General features: G+C 37.4%; 1 protein-coding gene across 2 annotated transcripts; it reads right to left on the bottom strand.

Annotated features, from left to right (window-relative positions):
- Positions 1-1,280: 1,280 nt before the first annotated feature.
- On the bottom strand, positions 1,281-16,826 carry TRMT6 (tRNA methyltransferase 6 non-catalytic subunit). Of its 2 annotated transcripts, XM_075707891.1 has the most exons (11): positions 16,726-16,826; positions 14,402-14,529; positions 13,876-13,985; positions 10,880-10,971; positions 10,707-10,790; positions 9,381-9,505; positions 7,738-8,102; positions 7,414-7,499; positions 4,099-4,201; positions 3,933-4,019; positions 1,281-2,571 (listed from the first exon to the last, which is right to left on the bottom strand). In XM_075707891.1, exons 1-11 carry the CDS (start codon positions 16,824-16,826, stop codon positions 2,398-2,400), a joined length of 1,455 nt encoding a protein of 484 aa, XP_075564006.1. In that variant the 3' UTR covers positions 1,281-2,397. The 2 variants fall into 2 exon arrangements, with proteins under 2 accessions (XP_075564006.1, XP_075564007.1); XM_075707892.1 differs by lacking the exons at positions 13,876-13,985; positions 16,726-16,826 and having other exon boundaries at positions 14,402-14,431.
- Between the last annotated feature and the right edge of the window lie 48 nt (positions 16,827-16,874).

The following is a 16,874-nucleotide window of genomic DNA, read 5'->3' as shown; positions in this document are numbered from 1 at the left end:
AAGGCAAATTGCCTGCTTTTGGCATTGAAGCTAGGTGGTACAATTTAAAACAAGTCTTGGCGTATAAGATGCATAACCTTGTTCCAGGAAATCAAATGAAGCAGAAATAATGGTTTTGGCTCTGGGGGCAGGGGGGGCGGGAGGGGGGGGAGGCGGCGGGAAGCACTGCCTCTCTTCTGGTTCATGCATCTTTCGTTAATGGTAAATTTGACGTGTGTAGTTTTAGTAAAATGCAAGAATGGAAAGCCTCGTAACTACTTATTTCTTCTAATCTCTTTTCAGCAAATTTGCATAGTGAAGGCAGTTGTACGCTCTGCTCTGTGACTAAAGATAGCAATAAAAACAGCTCCCAGGTCTCTGTTTAAATGCAGCAATACCTCTACCAGGCCGGGCCCTGACCCTGCCAAACAGCCACAGCATCTTATAGACACTGAGGCTCGAGAAGCTCGGTTGGCTGTTGTGCTTGGACACTGCCAACCTCTAGAGGAAGGCTGAAGTTCCTCTGAGGTGTAAACAGCACCTGGATCTCCTTTGCCACCCTCCCTGTGCAGATTTCAAGCTTGGAGGAGTACTTCAGGAGACAGAACATGAGCAGACACACACAATACCCTTATTTCCAAAATAACTGCTCTTTTCTGATGGAAGTGGCCCATTTCAAGCTGTAGGCAAGTGTCATTTGAAGGCAGCCGCAGTTCAGCTAAGCTGCCCATAACCACAGCCGAGACAGGCCCGCCGAGCGCTTGTGCTGTAGAGTAACACGCCGTGCCCGTGATGGCCCTCACACGCCAAATGAGCCCCAGTGGGGGAAGCTGGCTGTTCAGCCTGCCCATCCAAACCACGGTCTCTGCCTCTTCAAAAGGGCGGCTTCTGCGTAACTTGGTGGTCTAAATGTTAACCCTGCCTTAAGGAACCCACCTCTTGTTTAATATCCACTACCTTTCCCCATTCCTTACCTGCACATCATTGACCAAAATTAATTTATACCTCCAGACATAAAAGTTCTTGAGGCTTTAGCAATTTACGGAGACTAAATACAGGTGCAAGTATGTCCTTCCTTTTCCTCGCCCCCACTTTTGTCTTTTTCTCTTGGAGATGTTCATTACATCAGTTATTTTCAACTTATGTTAAGATCTTACAGGATGCACTCTCTTTCCTCTCATTTATTCTGTATTTTCCCTAATTTGTTACTTGTAAAAACATAAAGGCTCCCTAGAGTTTCAGACAATCATAACTTGCATTTCAGCAATGCTTCTCTCTTATTATAGTCTTTAGAGTTTCATTTATCCATGTGTTTCAATTCAAATAGGAACAATGTTACATTAAGATGTAGTCTTCCATTATTATATACAGAATATATTCCATCAGTTTGAAACATCAATAATTTGAAATATTTTACGTATTTCCCATTTCCCCACTAATTCTTGAACAAAGTTGAGAAATAAATACAGCAAATGTTAAAAAGCTTAGTAAAAGCCAAACATCACATTTCTATTCCATACATCTGAAAGCCAGCAAGGGTATTCTCCTCCTAAAGCCTCTGCTAGACCTTTTTATTTCCAAAAAGAGGGAAAAGTTAAGACAAGGGAAATAAATCTCATTAGGAAAAACATCCTGCAGTTTAATTGAAATGGCAAACGCAAAGTTAAAAAAATAATAAAAACCTACACATCATGAAAACTAAATCAGTAGAATAAATATATATACATATAGCAGTTTTCAGAGTAGTTGCATCTTAAAAACAACTCATGAAAATGACAGGCAATACTAATAGAGACATTCTGTTTAAATATTTGGTATTTTAATTTACGAACATACACTTTCTCTTCTGTATTTATTTCAGGAAAACATGGGGTCATGCTGTAAAGTTCTGGTATTAGTATTCTCTTTTTATTGTTCCTTTGGAAAGAAAAGTGTGTGATTTTTGCTGTTCATTCTACTTCCTTAAATTACTGAACACAGCCAGGTTCTATGTCCAAAGCAGGAGCAGATCACTACATAGAACATTTTACCCTGATGCTGTTCGGGGAGCAAAATGGGAAGCTAAGTTGAATGTGTTGATTCAGACTCAGCCTTTTAAAAAACTACTTTGTCATATCCGCTTTTGGCAACAAACAGAATGCCTTCACTGATGCCTTATCTTCTCTTGATCTTCTCTTCTTTTTGAAGTTAAGTGTGTTTCCAGTGGAATGTTTGCTTCCAAGGGTTTTTCTTCTCTTTCTGATCATGTAAACTGGTAAAGAGCAAGACAATCCTCCCTACCACGCAGTTCTACTGCTTTTTGCTGACAGGTGTATGACAGGTACAATTTCTGTGCTGTCAAGAGCACAGAAAGTATATTTCTTATTTTACTAACAGTAGGGCTCTTGAGATCTAAAAAATAAATCAGTTCTTCAAATGTTAACAGTGAAGGTCTTGAACTCTGCATCTTTTAGATGATGGCTCTTCCATCCTCAGTGCTTCTGAATTACTGCAATCAGATTTGCCCTTATCCAAGACAACAGTTATACCAGATAGAAGGTACCCTCCACCTCCGCTCATTGTCAGTTTTGGATGGCTTCGATCTGGTAAGACCTTTAAAAAAACAAACCCCAAAACAAACAAAAAAACAAGCATTTGTAAAAACTCGCTCTATATGTGCACATCAAATTGTGTAATTTAAGCTTACAGTATAAGATGTAATTTTTTTTTTTCAGCCACCACAACAAACAGCCATTTGGAAAGTGTATTTATCATTAAAGGGCAAAGTATCTGCATAGCAGAAACCAGTTATAAAAATACATAAGAATACAGGCTACTGCCTTACTGATTACTTCATTACTCCACCCTTAATTGGTTTAGTGGTGGACTTGGTAATGTTAGACTGGTAATGGTTGGACTGGATGATCTTAAAGGTCTTTTCCAACCTAAATGATTCTATGATTCATGGCATTTCCAGCAAAATTACAAAGCCAAAGTTTGGGATACATGAAAGTCTCATTAATGTGTTTGGATCTGGTGTACTTTATAAGAAACCACAGCTGGTCTAACAAAACAGCAGTAAGTAGTACAGTAATTTCCAGTTCTGTCGCTGTCATCTTTACGTAGCTATGCTTAAGGTAAGACATAGCAATCAACCATCACTTTCAGCTGCATTACACTTTTCTGTAAATGCTTTCTCTTCAGTTACGCTTCCTCCTCGCTTTGACTGCCATCACAGGTCTCAGCTGATTTACATGTGTCCAGAAGACGGTGCAGTATTGTTCCTAACTGCACCTGAACATTGTAACTCTTGCCAAGCCTAGTGTATGTGAACATCTTCATCTATGTATCTCCTAATCATTCCCAATTTGGCTGCCTGACCAATAGTAATCATGGCCACCCCTGAATTAAATCTTCCCCTAAATAATAACTCCTTATGGACTCCAGAAGCCTATGGGCAAAGAGAAAGTCAGTAAAATGCATCTTGTTTTCATTGTTCAGTTCCCAGACTGGAAACTTCTTGTTACTTTAGTTCCAGGAAACGTGTTATTTGAAGACACTGACTTTGTAAGTCACCACCATTCTTAACATTACAATTTTTTTTTCAGCTATCAAACCAACTGGAAATGAATAAACACTTGTAATATTTTGCTACATCTCTCTTACACGACAATAAATTGTCTCTCACTTTAGGCTAGCCACTAAAGCAGCACAACTATTAAACTGTCAGTGTGCTACAAGTATTTCAGCAAATGTTTAAATGAAATGCTTTGGAAGAACACAATAAAGTATTTCCATTTGAAATTGTTGCAATGAAGCATTAAAACTCTTCAGAATATCTTCCCACCGCTCTCAGGTAAAACAAACGCATGAGCTTATACACAGTTTCAGTCAGTCCAAAAAACATAATTTCAGAGAGTGTTTTGCTCCCCAATATTCATGCAGTTTTGACAACCACTTACTGCAATCCTTACCTGGTAGTTTCGTAGCCAGGTTTCAGACAGCTTTAGGTTAATAACACCGCCTCTTTCCCTCAGCTTTGTGTAACATTCTAATAATGGCTTAAAAAAAACCCAAATAGTAGGTTATACATCAGAATAGTCTTGAACTATAACAGCTAAAATAACATACTTGATTTACCTCTTTATACTGGCAGTAGACAACAAAAGGCCTTGAAGGAGCAACAAATTCCAATAAAGAAAGTAATAAAGGAGTGGGATGAAACTTGCTGGCTACAATTAAGCTGCAAAAGAAATTACATGTGCATTAGTTTTCTGCTTCTAAAACCTATTCATCAAGTGACATTTTCTCCTACTTAGGAGAGTAATCAATTATAGCTTAAATGTTGCTACTCAGCATGTTTTCATGGCTCTAACAACTCCCCAAATATAAAAACAAATCACGATTTCCTACTTGCATAATTAAGAGGATAAAATACTTGTTCCCTGAAGTGCACTATATTAAACATATTGCAGAAGCACTCATTTCAGCTGTGTGGAGCTCCACAGGAATTCCTGTGACCCAAGAATTTGCATGCTGCTTTCTCTACCCTAAGACCATTGTCCAAATTAAATTTCTCAATTAAATTAAAATTAAATTTTAAATTTAAATTAAAGTTAAATTTTGTGACTGCTAATTGTTGCTTAGAATGTAACCTCAGTCGTGACTCCTTAAACTGGGTAATCTTCATTAAATATAGTTTTATATAAAAAAAAGTTACTATAGTTACTATTTACGCTCAAAACAATCCCTTAATGGTCATGACTAAAAATCTTTTAAAAAGAAATTACGTCCTTGCCAACTTAAAGGCTTCATATTTTATTCTCCACCCTCATTTTAATATCATAGTACAACTTGGATTTACAGATGTTTAAGATTCTCTGCAGATATCTAGAGTTTTAATCAAAAAAATCACTGGTAAACTAGATTGCAAGAAATGGTTGAGTAAATTAGTTAATAAGTTGTACTTGTGCAGAAAGAACGGGCTAATTAAACTACTTCTCCAGTATACAAATACTGTATGAGACAACCCATCAATTAATATTTGGTCTCCAGGGGAATGTACAGCACTGGAGACACTGTTAAACTTACCTAACAAAAGGAAGGTAAAAATGGATGTTCAATTTTCTAAACACAATAGAGGTGAGACAATTCTTTTACAGTTGTTTCCAGTTTGGTTTTCTGCTGGCCATGGCCTTGCGGGCCATTTACTTCAAATCCAAACTTCAAAAAATTTGTGCTCAGTAATTAACCAAGCAGACCATAAAGCAAAAAGACTCCAGAATGTGCCTCAGAAGGCTTGGAGTGCTGCATTGACACTGCCAGGAGCTCTGCCAGACAACAGGAAGGTAAGTGAGAGATGGGAGACTGTGAAAAATCAAGTTCTGTTCTCTCATATGGCAGCACATATTGCTGTCAGCAGGTAGTCTGGCCAGTTGCAAAATTAACGTAATGGGTGAGAGAGGAGGAGGTGGTAGAGGAAGGGCAGGGAAGGGTAGAGGCAGGGGGTGTGGTCTATTTCTGAACATATGGAGTGTCTATAAACCAATCTCTGCTTTCATCATATCAGAAAAAAATTAATAGTCTATCTTAAAAAAGTATTCTTTAGAAGAATGCCAAATCCCTAATGAATGTCTTCCTCAAAGACCTATGACAGACTTCAACTGTCATAAATGGAATTGAACAAATAGGTTCAGTAGGACTGTTTTAATACATAACAGCACAGAAGACATAAATTTTATTGAAATTGTATCTTCTACATTAAGTAGTGAATATTGTAAAATTCAGGACCTCAAGAAGTAATTCTCCTAAAGTTGGTGCCCCTCTTTACGTAACGACTAGTTTTTCTTTACTCTGACAGTAAGTCCTAATCTTTCTCCCCACCTCCAATGTCAACCAGCTTTTACCTATCCTTTCCCTGTTTCTCTCTTGCAAAACAAAACAAAATCCTAACTTCCCTGCCTGCTTCTACTCATGTGCCAAGTTGTTAGTTTGAATCATTTCTTTACTGTGTGCCAATTTTTCCTGGCTTAGCAGTATATGTACCCTGTGGTTCTTGATCTAAACAAATGGTGGGCTATGAAAGGCAGATGACTAAAGAAAGGTGATCCTGACTGAGCCATTCTTCTCCTCCCCCGCATCGTGCTGAAGACTTCCTAAAGCAAGAAATCACTCATACCTTCAAGTATATAATTTGTTACAGCTTTCATGCATTACAAAGGACAAAAGAATTAGACAAGTGATTGAAAACAAATAAACAAGAGACAAATACTAAATAGGCTTCCTTGAACTCAAACTTAATCAAAACCGAATATACTATTTTAGACTACAGGAAGAAGCAAGTAAAGTCAAATACTAATTTTCACTTTGCCAGACCATGCACAGACATTGATTGTAATGATGAGTGCAGGAAACGGTGGTAAAACCATAACAAAACACTACCACTGTTTAGGCAGCTTAATGGTCATCCACAGGCATCACCAGTGGTGCTGCTGCCCAACAAACATGCAGTACTTTTTATGAACCTCCATTACTGTTTTATTGCTTCAGAGAACACAGAATGACCTGTCTCTGCATCTTTACAGAAAAGGCTAATTCTACCACTTAAATATGCTAAATGAGATATACTAAAATATGAATGAGCATGAGTTAAAACATTTAATAATAATAAAAACTATACACAAGCATTTAAACATAAGTGTGTATTAAAATTTAGCCAAGCAGAACAGCTTTATTCCCAGTGAGCCAATATTCTTAGGAGGAAAAAATGAATATGAATGTTATTAACTAAACCAATGTTACTTGATGAACTCAAATCACTTCAGCATTTGCTAAGAACATCATGAAAAAGTCACAACCACCAAGTGCTCTTACACTATTGTGGGGCTGAATTTCTAGGAATATATTTATCATATTTGTTTTAAACTTCTAATATTAAATCTGCACATTAAATTGTTCCTTGGGAACAATCAATCCTGGCTAAAGCACATAAAATGAAGTTATGTGTTTTTTCCTGTGTAAAAAAGAAATGAGTTTCTAAAAACAAACCAACCAACCAAACTCCAAAACAACACACTTCGTTCCAATTTAATAAACCTAAAACCTCAGGTTCTATTTTGCCAATTAGAATCCTGTGATTTTTATCAGCAGTCCCTTTGTATTAAATTCCACCTGGATTCTGTTTCTCTTTGGATAGATTGGTTTTTTTAATGTTTACTCATAGCAGTCAGCAAACTATGACTTTTAGATCATGAAGTTTCAAACTGCTTAAATAACAGAAAAAATCTCAACCAGGTAAGAACCAAACAAGACCCAAGACACACCTGGGTTGACTGCTTGCTTGTAAATCTTAAGAAAAAAAATCAGGGTACTTTTAAAACAGTTTTTAAAGGAAATTATTTTCTGTAGATGTGTTTTCTAATGGAAGACAGAAGACCTTTCTGACTACAAACTCACCCATCAGCGTTCTTCTCTCTCAACAAAGCAGCAGTTTCTATTAGCTTTTTCCTTCTCTCCCATTGTTTTCTTTGCTTTTCCTGAACCTTTGAACAACAAAACAAATAGTTTGCACTTTACATGGCAATTATATATTGGATCACTACTGCATGGACTGAATTTTCATTTTTTGCATCTTAGATAGCTTAATGTAAGACAAAAGACAACTTCCAGAGTTCCATTTTAACACCCGAATAAGCTGTATTTCAGCATGTCTGATTCAGATGGCAGAATTTTAAGTATATAGACTTGTAAAACTTGAATACCCAGAATAAATAGTCTTACATTTTCTTTATTTTCTTTTTCTTTGTTCTCTTTAAATTCTACATTTTCAGCATTAATGTCCATTGTTTCTTGCTCTTCTGTTTGGTTGATCTCCATAGCTGCTTCAGTAGTAGATTCCTCTTCTGTTTCCTGTAGGGAAGTCTGCTTCTCATCAGTCAATCCATTGCTTTCTTCTTCCACTAGCACATTATCTTCAGGTTCTGAAGGCAGAGTCTCTGTAGATAATGTCCCAGAGAGGAGACTATCCACTTTGCTGAGAGGAAATTCATGAAGATTATTGAAAAAAAGTTTTGGAAATCCAAAACAACTGGTAGCAGCTCTAACGGGTCCCCCTCCTGGATACATCTGAATAATGGATCCATAGCCTATAAGAGCAAAAGAATCAAAAACACATTGGAAAGCCAGAATTTCTTAAATTGCTTAAAATTTTCTACATTTCTAAAATGCTTAAATGAAGCATTCCTTTAAGAATAGGGAAGTAAATTGCCTGCTCTTAATCTAACCTTCATCACATTTAACAGGCTGCTGAAGTATGCCTCTAAGGTAGAAAATCTTTACTGGAGAGACAACAATTACTGCAACTCAGAAGGATAAGGTAACTCAAAGATTATGCATATATTAAACATGTACTTAGGATTAGCACAGAACATTTAAGCAGTGACAAGTTGTTAGAAAAGCTAATTTAATGAACAATTAAAAGACAAATTTTCGATAGTATTTGTTACTTGTAACTATGGAGTGGTTTTGAGAAAAAATAAAAAGCTAATTTAAACAGCATTAATAGGCAAAGAATTTCTTCAACATCCAGACTCTAAAGGAAGAGACGTCAGATACTTAAACATACTAGAAAGAACATTTCAATAGTTATATTGAAATTGCATCTTATTTAATTCACTTCAGAAAGCATCCCTATAGCCAAAAATTGCTGAAACAAAACCAATTTATAGCATAACTGCCTGTGTGCTTCTCAGCCAACAGACAGCACATCTGGGTGCACAGTATTGCATCACACTTCCTACCTTTCCAGGCTTCTGGAGTATAACTGTCACCTCTGTTTAGTGTCTTTGAATGACTTATGATGAAACTAATTAACTGAGTTTGAGAAATAAAAAACAAGTCAAACTTCTCCTAGAATACACTCAAGAAAACGTCATATACTACTTTTAAAATGCACATCTTGCAGACATTAAATCTCTGGCACAGTGAACAAGAGGAGTGACAACATTTTCAGTGCTGCAGGCTGTCTGAATTCCAGCGTTACTATTCCTGTTTTCTGCCATTCAGTTTCCTGGACTTCTCAGGTGCCTGGAAGAATCTGCATACAAGCTCCTTACAGCCTTTTCTGAACACAATGTCATTATGCTAAAGAAAATAAAATAGATCTACATACAGTGATACCAACTTTAAATTTCATATTTTTTTTTAAATAGTGAAAAATAAATCCAACTGAAACATGCAAAATACAACTTTCTCCAATAGAAAATCAAGTATCTTTTTGAATACTGAAGACAGTAAAAGTAGATTTTAAAAACCGAGAAAGTATTTTGAAGTACTGCCTTTTAAAAGTATCACAAAGATGCATATTTCTTAAGTTTCAAGTAAGCCCGCAGTCAGTACGTTACTAAAGCTGCTGTGTTACTTGCCTCCCATTCGTTCCATCACCGCACCCAGCACAAGGCCTGCACATGTTTCCATTACAATCATCTTGTTGCCAGCACGGATGTTTCCTAAAGTCAACATCTGAGCTAGGGTGTCATATCGCAAGTGGCTAGAGGACAGAGGGTTTTAAGAAATACCAAATTAGTTTTCTTACAGTTAGAAATCCTGTGTATTAGCTCAGGAGCCTGTCAAAAAAAAAGCTGGATTACAGGTAGATTTTTGGGAACAGGATCAGTGGCCATCACAGTCACCATGCAGAAACTTATAATTAACCAACTGGTAATAAAGAAGCCCTAGAACCAGAGCCAACAAGGAACTAGCAGGGAATAGGTGTTTAGGTTTACAGACAAAATAGCAGAAGTAAGATATGAAGTTGCATGCATATAATAAAGCGCACATCTCATACTGTGCCAGTCAGACAAAATATTTTTTTAAACTACTTTTCAATTTTTTGTTGTTCTCTCTAACATGTCAGTTTTGCAAAGAACAAATGGTATTTGAACACATTTCCTAACCCAGTAATGTATCCTCAGTGATTTTCACCTGTTTCAGAGCAGCACGCACCACCTGCAATCCAGGATCAAAACCTAACTCTGCTGACTGCAGCTCCTCCACTGATAAGACTCGGTGATGGGCAAGAAAATTGCAACTAATCTTAATAGACAAAGCAAGCCATGTGAAGGAGATGGGAGAAGGAGAAGGGAAAAGGTTTGAGAAGCCTTAAATAGCATAAATGGCATTCTTTTCAGTCTCAGCATCTTAGACCTACTTTTAAAACAATAAAACAGTCCATCGTAAACAATGTATAATTTAATCTAGGCAAATGAAAATCAAACCCAGCTAGCGTTCTGCCCACCCTATCCCCCCAATGTTAACCACCTGTTTTTAAATTCTGGAGACTTCTCATTGAAGATTTGATTCCCTAACATGTTTAAGACAAAAATTCCTGTTTCTGGTGGGTGGCTTATTTTGATTACTGAGCCAGAAAACAGAGACAATATGCCACTGACCAATGACAGATAAGAGATTCCTCTGCAAATGCAAAGAGCCTCTATCTACACAGGTAATTAGCAAGACAGTGGTGGCAGGGAAGGTAAAAACTGATGCTGCATGCAAGAGAGTTTTCACTGCAATAGCATATTGATTCATCTTCTTTATCATATTATTTTTCATTAATTTACAGTCTTTCCATTAACAGGAAAAAAAGGAAGAAATGTGATGGTATTATATACTCTGGAATAATATAGGTATTTTGAAAAATACTAAAATATCTGTTATAATTTGAAAAAAGAAACAAAATGGAAACTTACTTAATCTTTCCAGGTTCTCTTGCATAATACATTGTTGAAAGAATACGAGTGGATGGTTTCACAATTGTAATAACTGCCTCATATCTGTAAGAAACACACAGTAGTGGTCTTATTTCAAGCTCAACAAATTTAGAAAACTACTAAGTATTTTCCAGATTTTAAAATTCACTTACTTTTTTTTCTTCTTCTTTATGTATTTATCTTGAGCAAATTCTGTTTTGTCTCTGAATGTTGTACTGTTCTCTATTAACTGTTGAACTATTTCCTTGGAAGAGACAATTTATTTTTATTATAGCTGGTATCTATTTCTCGTTCATTTCATATATAGTATTTTTTAAACAAACACTTAAAGTATTTTCTCCTGTGGAGGCATGTATACCATTAACTTCTACTGACATTAATGGCAAAATAAATTTCTACTGATCAACATGACACCTGAGGCACTACCCTGACCATGTGCAGGAATTTAATCATATACTTCTGCCCCTAGGTGTTTTATCACTACATAATGTCAGCATAAAAAATTATAAAACTGGAAATGCTTATCCTGGAAACAGGATATTTTGTGGGGAAGGAGTCTGGTAGGTGCCAGAACTAACTTGTGAGAGAGGGCAGACTCATATGGCCAGAAATTAAGAAAAAGCAGGTTTGTTTCTTTCAGCATCAGCAAGTCATTACTTCAGCTCTTACTGTGAAGCCTCAGCACCTACATATTCTATCCTATGCTGAATGTCTAGGAGACTACCTTGCTTAGTGATTATTTTTAATTTCATTTCATTGATTTAGGATGAGGCAGAGTTATGTTTATTGTCAGTTATTATGGAACAGCTGATGTATATTCTGTCAGTCTAACATTCCCCATGGTAACTGGTTTACATGACAGTACCCTAAGTCCTGCATGAAGCTCTACAGGCAAAAATATTTTACAAAACCAAAACAAAACAAGGAACCTGATGTCATATATAATATTTACTTTAATCCAACTCCCTCTTTGGGTCTCTTATCTGACTTTAGCACCTCTATCTCTAAAGGTATCTTTTTTCCCATCTTGTGCTAGTTCTTCCCCTATACTCTGGCTATTTATCAGACATCTCCCTTATCCCACTTAATTTCTTCTGCCTCCCAAATTGTGCTAGACTCCTGTACCAGCTCCTTGCACAATGTCAAACTCCTTAGCATTTACTATTTCCTACAATACTCCCTCTGACTTCTTCCTTCGCTAGCTCCCAGGTTTCCCCAGAACACCAGGCTTTGTTTCCTGGTCTCCTTGTTCTAATCTCCTCCCTTTGCCAACCCAACTCTTCCTCCTCGTACTTTCAGGTTCCAGCTGGAGGAATCGTTAAGACCTCCAACAGAAAAAAGCTTTCATTGCTCAGAGTTTGTCCCCATGCCTGCAATACAAGAACAAATGCTGCAGAGTGCTACTTTGGTTGTTTGGTTGTTTAACTGCTAAAATCGTAAGTTTCTATTAAACATGTAGGAAGAGCAATAGTATAACCTGGGCTCACAGGAGTTTGGAGAGGGTGGTGGTGAGGAATGACAAAAGGAGTATTTTCAACATGGACACTGCATCTCCCATTGCACTTGAAAAACCTGCTCCAAAATACAGTGGTGCAAGTACTTCTCGCATTCTATTGCTATTTTTCAAGCCATTATTTCTTAAAGCTCTTCAAGCACTTGAAACGTACTATTAATGCCATGAAACAGCGTATCTTTCTTTTTTTGCCTTATTCTTGGAAAAAGTTAAATGCAGTGTCTGGGTTATTTGGGGTTTTGCTACTTCCCCCCCCCCCCCCCCCCCAATAATTTACAGCGAGGAAACTGGGTAGTATTTCTGTAGGGTAAGCAAAACAAGCCAAAGGGAAGCTGCAGCACTATGCAATGCCCTGGGAGTACATGTCACTTGAAGTCTGCATCCTAACATCTATCCTTCAGGACCTGAGAAGGATTTGGGAAGTGATGGAAAAATCAAACCCCATTAACACTGTGGTTGCTTTATTTCAAAGAACAATCATCTCTAAAGTGAGCCTGTGTCGCAAAGACATGCCATTCACAAACATGAGTTCAAATTTTACCAGACATTTATGGAAGAATAGTATCTACTGCTAATACAACACAGTCTAACATGAATATTCAGCTACAGTTCAGAAGCTAGAGTTAACAAAATAGGATTTTTTTGATAACCTAAAATAACAGTATGGTAGATATATGGCACAGACATGCTGAGGACATACAGAGCTGCAACAGATAATAAGAATGAATAGAAAACATCAAAGCTATCAGACTGATTAGTACATTCTTCTCAAAAAGATAACACCACGAGTAGCACAACCATGGAAACAGAAGAAATACCATTCTAAACTCCTTGGACCCATCCATTATTAAGCAGGCAAAAGCAGAACAGCTGCTCTGAAGAGCAGCAGCAAACAGCAAGATGGAGAGGAGATGAACTTGATGTAAGCATAAGCCATTTCTTATTTTTATTGGAAATGGTAAACCAAAGATGAGAGAGAATTTTGACTGATAACATATGCAGAACAGAACTGGCTGCAATGGTTATTAACATTTAAGATGGCCTCACTTCTTGTTGACAAAATGCGGGGTAAAATCCAATCTCTATTCTAACAGAACTGAACTGATCTTTTGAGAATATTCTTAGCTTTTGAGGTGCAGATAAAACACCGGCATCACATGCGTTTGGTACGTACTGCCTAAAGGCGTGCTCATAGTACATTTGTTATATAGTGTAATTGGTTATTACTTTGGTGTTTATCCATAATCCTTTCCTTCTCCTTTGATAGTTTAATTACTGCACAATTTTAATATGTCTGTAATATAGAAATAATATTTTTAATCCAAAACTAAAAGGTGATTATGTGAGCTGTATTTCCTTAACAGCTTTAATATTTCTGTCTGTTATGACTTCTCACGCCACAAAAATTCATACTTTACTCTCTATTGAGAAAGTTGCCAACCTTACATGAAGTTTTCTCTGAAAATAGCCTTTTCATTTTTGTAAAAACAGATCTTTAGGAAAAACATGACTTGAGCAGAAGAACAAAGAAAAAGCACTGAAGTCTATACACCGATAAAAAGAATAGCCTATTTCATAAACTAAAATATAACCATCAAGGTAGCACAGAAATGACACCAAAACCTTATTTTTTACCTGTCCTTTAATACCCTTGTCCTTCAAAGCCTTTATGTCATCATGAGTCAGTTTTTGAGACTTTCCATCGTCAACTATGTTACGATTATCTGTACCTGCTTCTTTTGCGTCTAAAGGAAAAGGATATAGACTTGTAAAATCTAGCTCTAAGTATCTTTAAGTTGGAGAAACACATGATTTTAGTTTCACAGAAAGCAGACTCCTCAGGATTAAACCCACATGCTTCATGGCCTTGCAAAGTATTGCCTAAGCAATCAATGAAATGTAGTATGTAAAAAACACTTTAGTATATATATTTACCCCAACTAAGGTTCAAATTTTCTCCCATATTAAAAAGCTGATTTGTTACAGGACTAGTAAAACAGCAGATCAAGACAAAACCATGGACTTTTATGACAGAAAGAATGTAAGTAATCTTAAGTTAACAAATGATTAATAGAAAGATTTTCCATCATCTTTGGTATTATCAAAGAAACAAATTAATTAGAATTCATTTTTCCAAACACTAGTCAATCCTCTGTAATACCTGTGGTAGTCTCTTCCACCTCTTGCTTTGGCTGGAGGTTTCCACCAGTGGTTACTTCAAACGTAGTTCCATAAATATGTCCAATAGCATTATCCAGATAGAACCACTGCTTCTCAAAAATAATTTTTCTGAAACAATAGAAAAGTTAATGATATTAAAAGCATTATTTTTACTATGTCTAAAACCCACAATAGTTGAAAGTAAACTATAGCTTCATATATGTCATTTCTATCTATATCCTCCAAGAAAACCAGGACAAGCATAAAAAGTGAAATACTACTATTAACAGCTAAACCACATTAAACTGAAACTGGTTAGGAAAAGAACAAAGAACTTAAATCGAGCATACAGTAAGAATTTTTTTTTTCCAGTTCAAAAGAACTCTAAAATGGCAGATAAAACAAGGACCTAGCATTTGAATTATACAGTACCATTTCTGACAGAGAAAGTCGGAACAAGGCAAAGAATGAAATTCATCTAAAGTACATTAAATCTAGGCTGGGTCATGCAGATTAGTGCAAAAAGATGAGCATGAACCTGTATTTTGCAGAGCTTCTTTGACGTAACATTTGGCAAAGGACTATGAAGAAAACAGAAAGCAGAGAGTGTCATGTAATCCTAGAAATGTTTAATACGGGGCGGATTTTATTATCCGTTTCATTTTGACTGCACTAAGGGAGGTTTGCATTTTTCCTTCTTCACATGAAAAAGCACCTACAATGCCTTTAACTTTCAGGCTGACCTACAAAGGTTTCCTGGCTGACCAGAGAAATATCGATCTTGTCAAATGAAATGGGTACCAGTGTCTATGCCACACTCACATTTGAATCAAAACTTACTGATGCGAGCTCTTATTACGCTGATTATACTCATCACTAATTCTGACGCTATGCAAAAAGATTGAGTTCTTTGTTATTTCCAGGTTTCTACTGACTGAAGTACACAATTCACGCATATATTTTAAATATGATATTATTTGTATCTCAAAATACAATCCAGAATTTAAATAAAGCATAAGAATAAAAAGCTTTGTCAGAGACATTACCAAATCCTCTTAATAAAAAATTACGGACATTATACTTGCTCATGTAAAGTCTATTAATACCTGCCAACCCAGATTTTAAAAGACTAATAAATGATTGTAAAACACTTGAAATGACTGAAAAGAATTTAGATAGATAAAAAATTGGGTGCATGTGCTCAAATTTCATTTTGGTGACCACTCTAAACAGACTATCCAACCACAGCTACTGTCACATGTTCTTGGCATGTACTTACCCTCATCAGATTATAGAAAAGGAAAAACTAATGCAAAAATTATTTAATTTCCTGTGGCAATATTTACTCTTTGATTTTTTTTATTATTTCTTTCTGTTATGATAGGGGTTTTAAACAAAAACTGAAGAGGGACCTAATGAACAGATCTTGGCAGTGCTCTGCAGGCTAACAGAGTAACTACCTGATTTTGGTGCCAGATTCTACCAGTGAACATTAAGCCTGTCAACACCCAGTACTCACAAATTCCTAGGTCTGAGCTATGCCATTTTTAAACCAGTCTCATTCAAGCACAATACCTTTAAATCTCCATGCTACTGAATCAGATGTCTGGCCTCAGTACCCAATACTGACTCTTACACATTGGTCTATAAAATTGTCTGCTGCAATGGGAAGAGACCAGGCTATGTCCACTGATTACAGTATTTCCTGCTGGGGTGCAGGCGCTTCTTGCTATGCCAGCTGGCCTAGGAAAAAGAAATAGGAGACCTTTCAGAGCATCCTCTCCAAAGCAGTAACCATCCAGAACTGACAGCTAGCATCTTCCTACAGTCTAACACCGATGAGAATACTGAAACCAATCCCTATTAATAAGGCAGTGCTGCACCTCGCAGAAATTACATGCCACAGCAAGGTAATATGATGAAGACACACTTCTCAGGCTGCTGCGCCTCTTCTCCTATTCAATCGGCACCGGTTTGCCAACGACAACACAAAGCCATATTAAATACTTTTCAAATTCTTACAAGAAACGCAGCCAGGAGATCTTCCGGGGTTTTTTTCCGTCATAGGAACTGAGGCAGCATTAAAATCTTTCACGCTGCCTCTCACATGGGCCTAACAAGGCCGTTGTTTCTCACTGACACGGCCGGAAAGCCGTTGGTCACAAGGGCCGCACCGAGACCCCCCCCTCCCCTCAGGCGGGGCCGCGCGACGACCGTTGGAGTCCCCTCACGGGAGGGTGGGGGAGGGAAAGGCGCAAACCTCTGCCTAAGGGCGGGGAGAGAGAGATGACAAGCGGGATCGAAAGCCCCAGACCGGCCCCTCACCTCCGCCGTAGCACGGGTACCGCTTTGAAGACGTCGTCCCGCTTCAGGACGGCGCAATCCCCCTCACAAATGCGTGCGCCCGGCCTCGGGCCTCCCTCCATCGCCGCCGCCGCTCGTGCGCCTTCCCGTCGCGGGGGCGGCCAGCGCGC

This window comes from Pelecanus crispus, chromosome 3 (genome assembly GCF_030463565.1).
Source record: "Pelecanus crispus isolate bPelCri1 chromosome 3, bPelCri1.pri, whole genome shotgun sequence".
Taxonomy (NCBI): Eukaryota; Metazoa; Chordata; class Aves; order Pelecaniformes; family Pelecanidae; genus Pelecanus; species Pelecanus crispus.
Note: the sequence above shows the minus strand (reverse complement) of the source record. Positions and strands in the feature narration are given on the sequence as shown.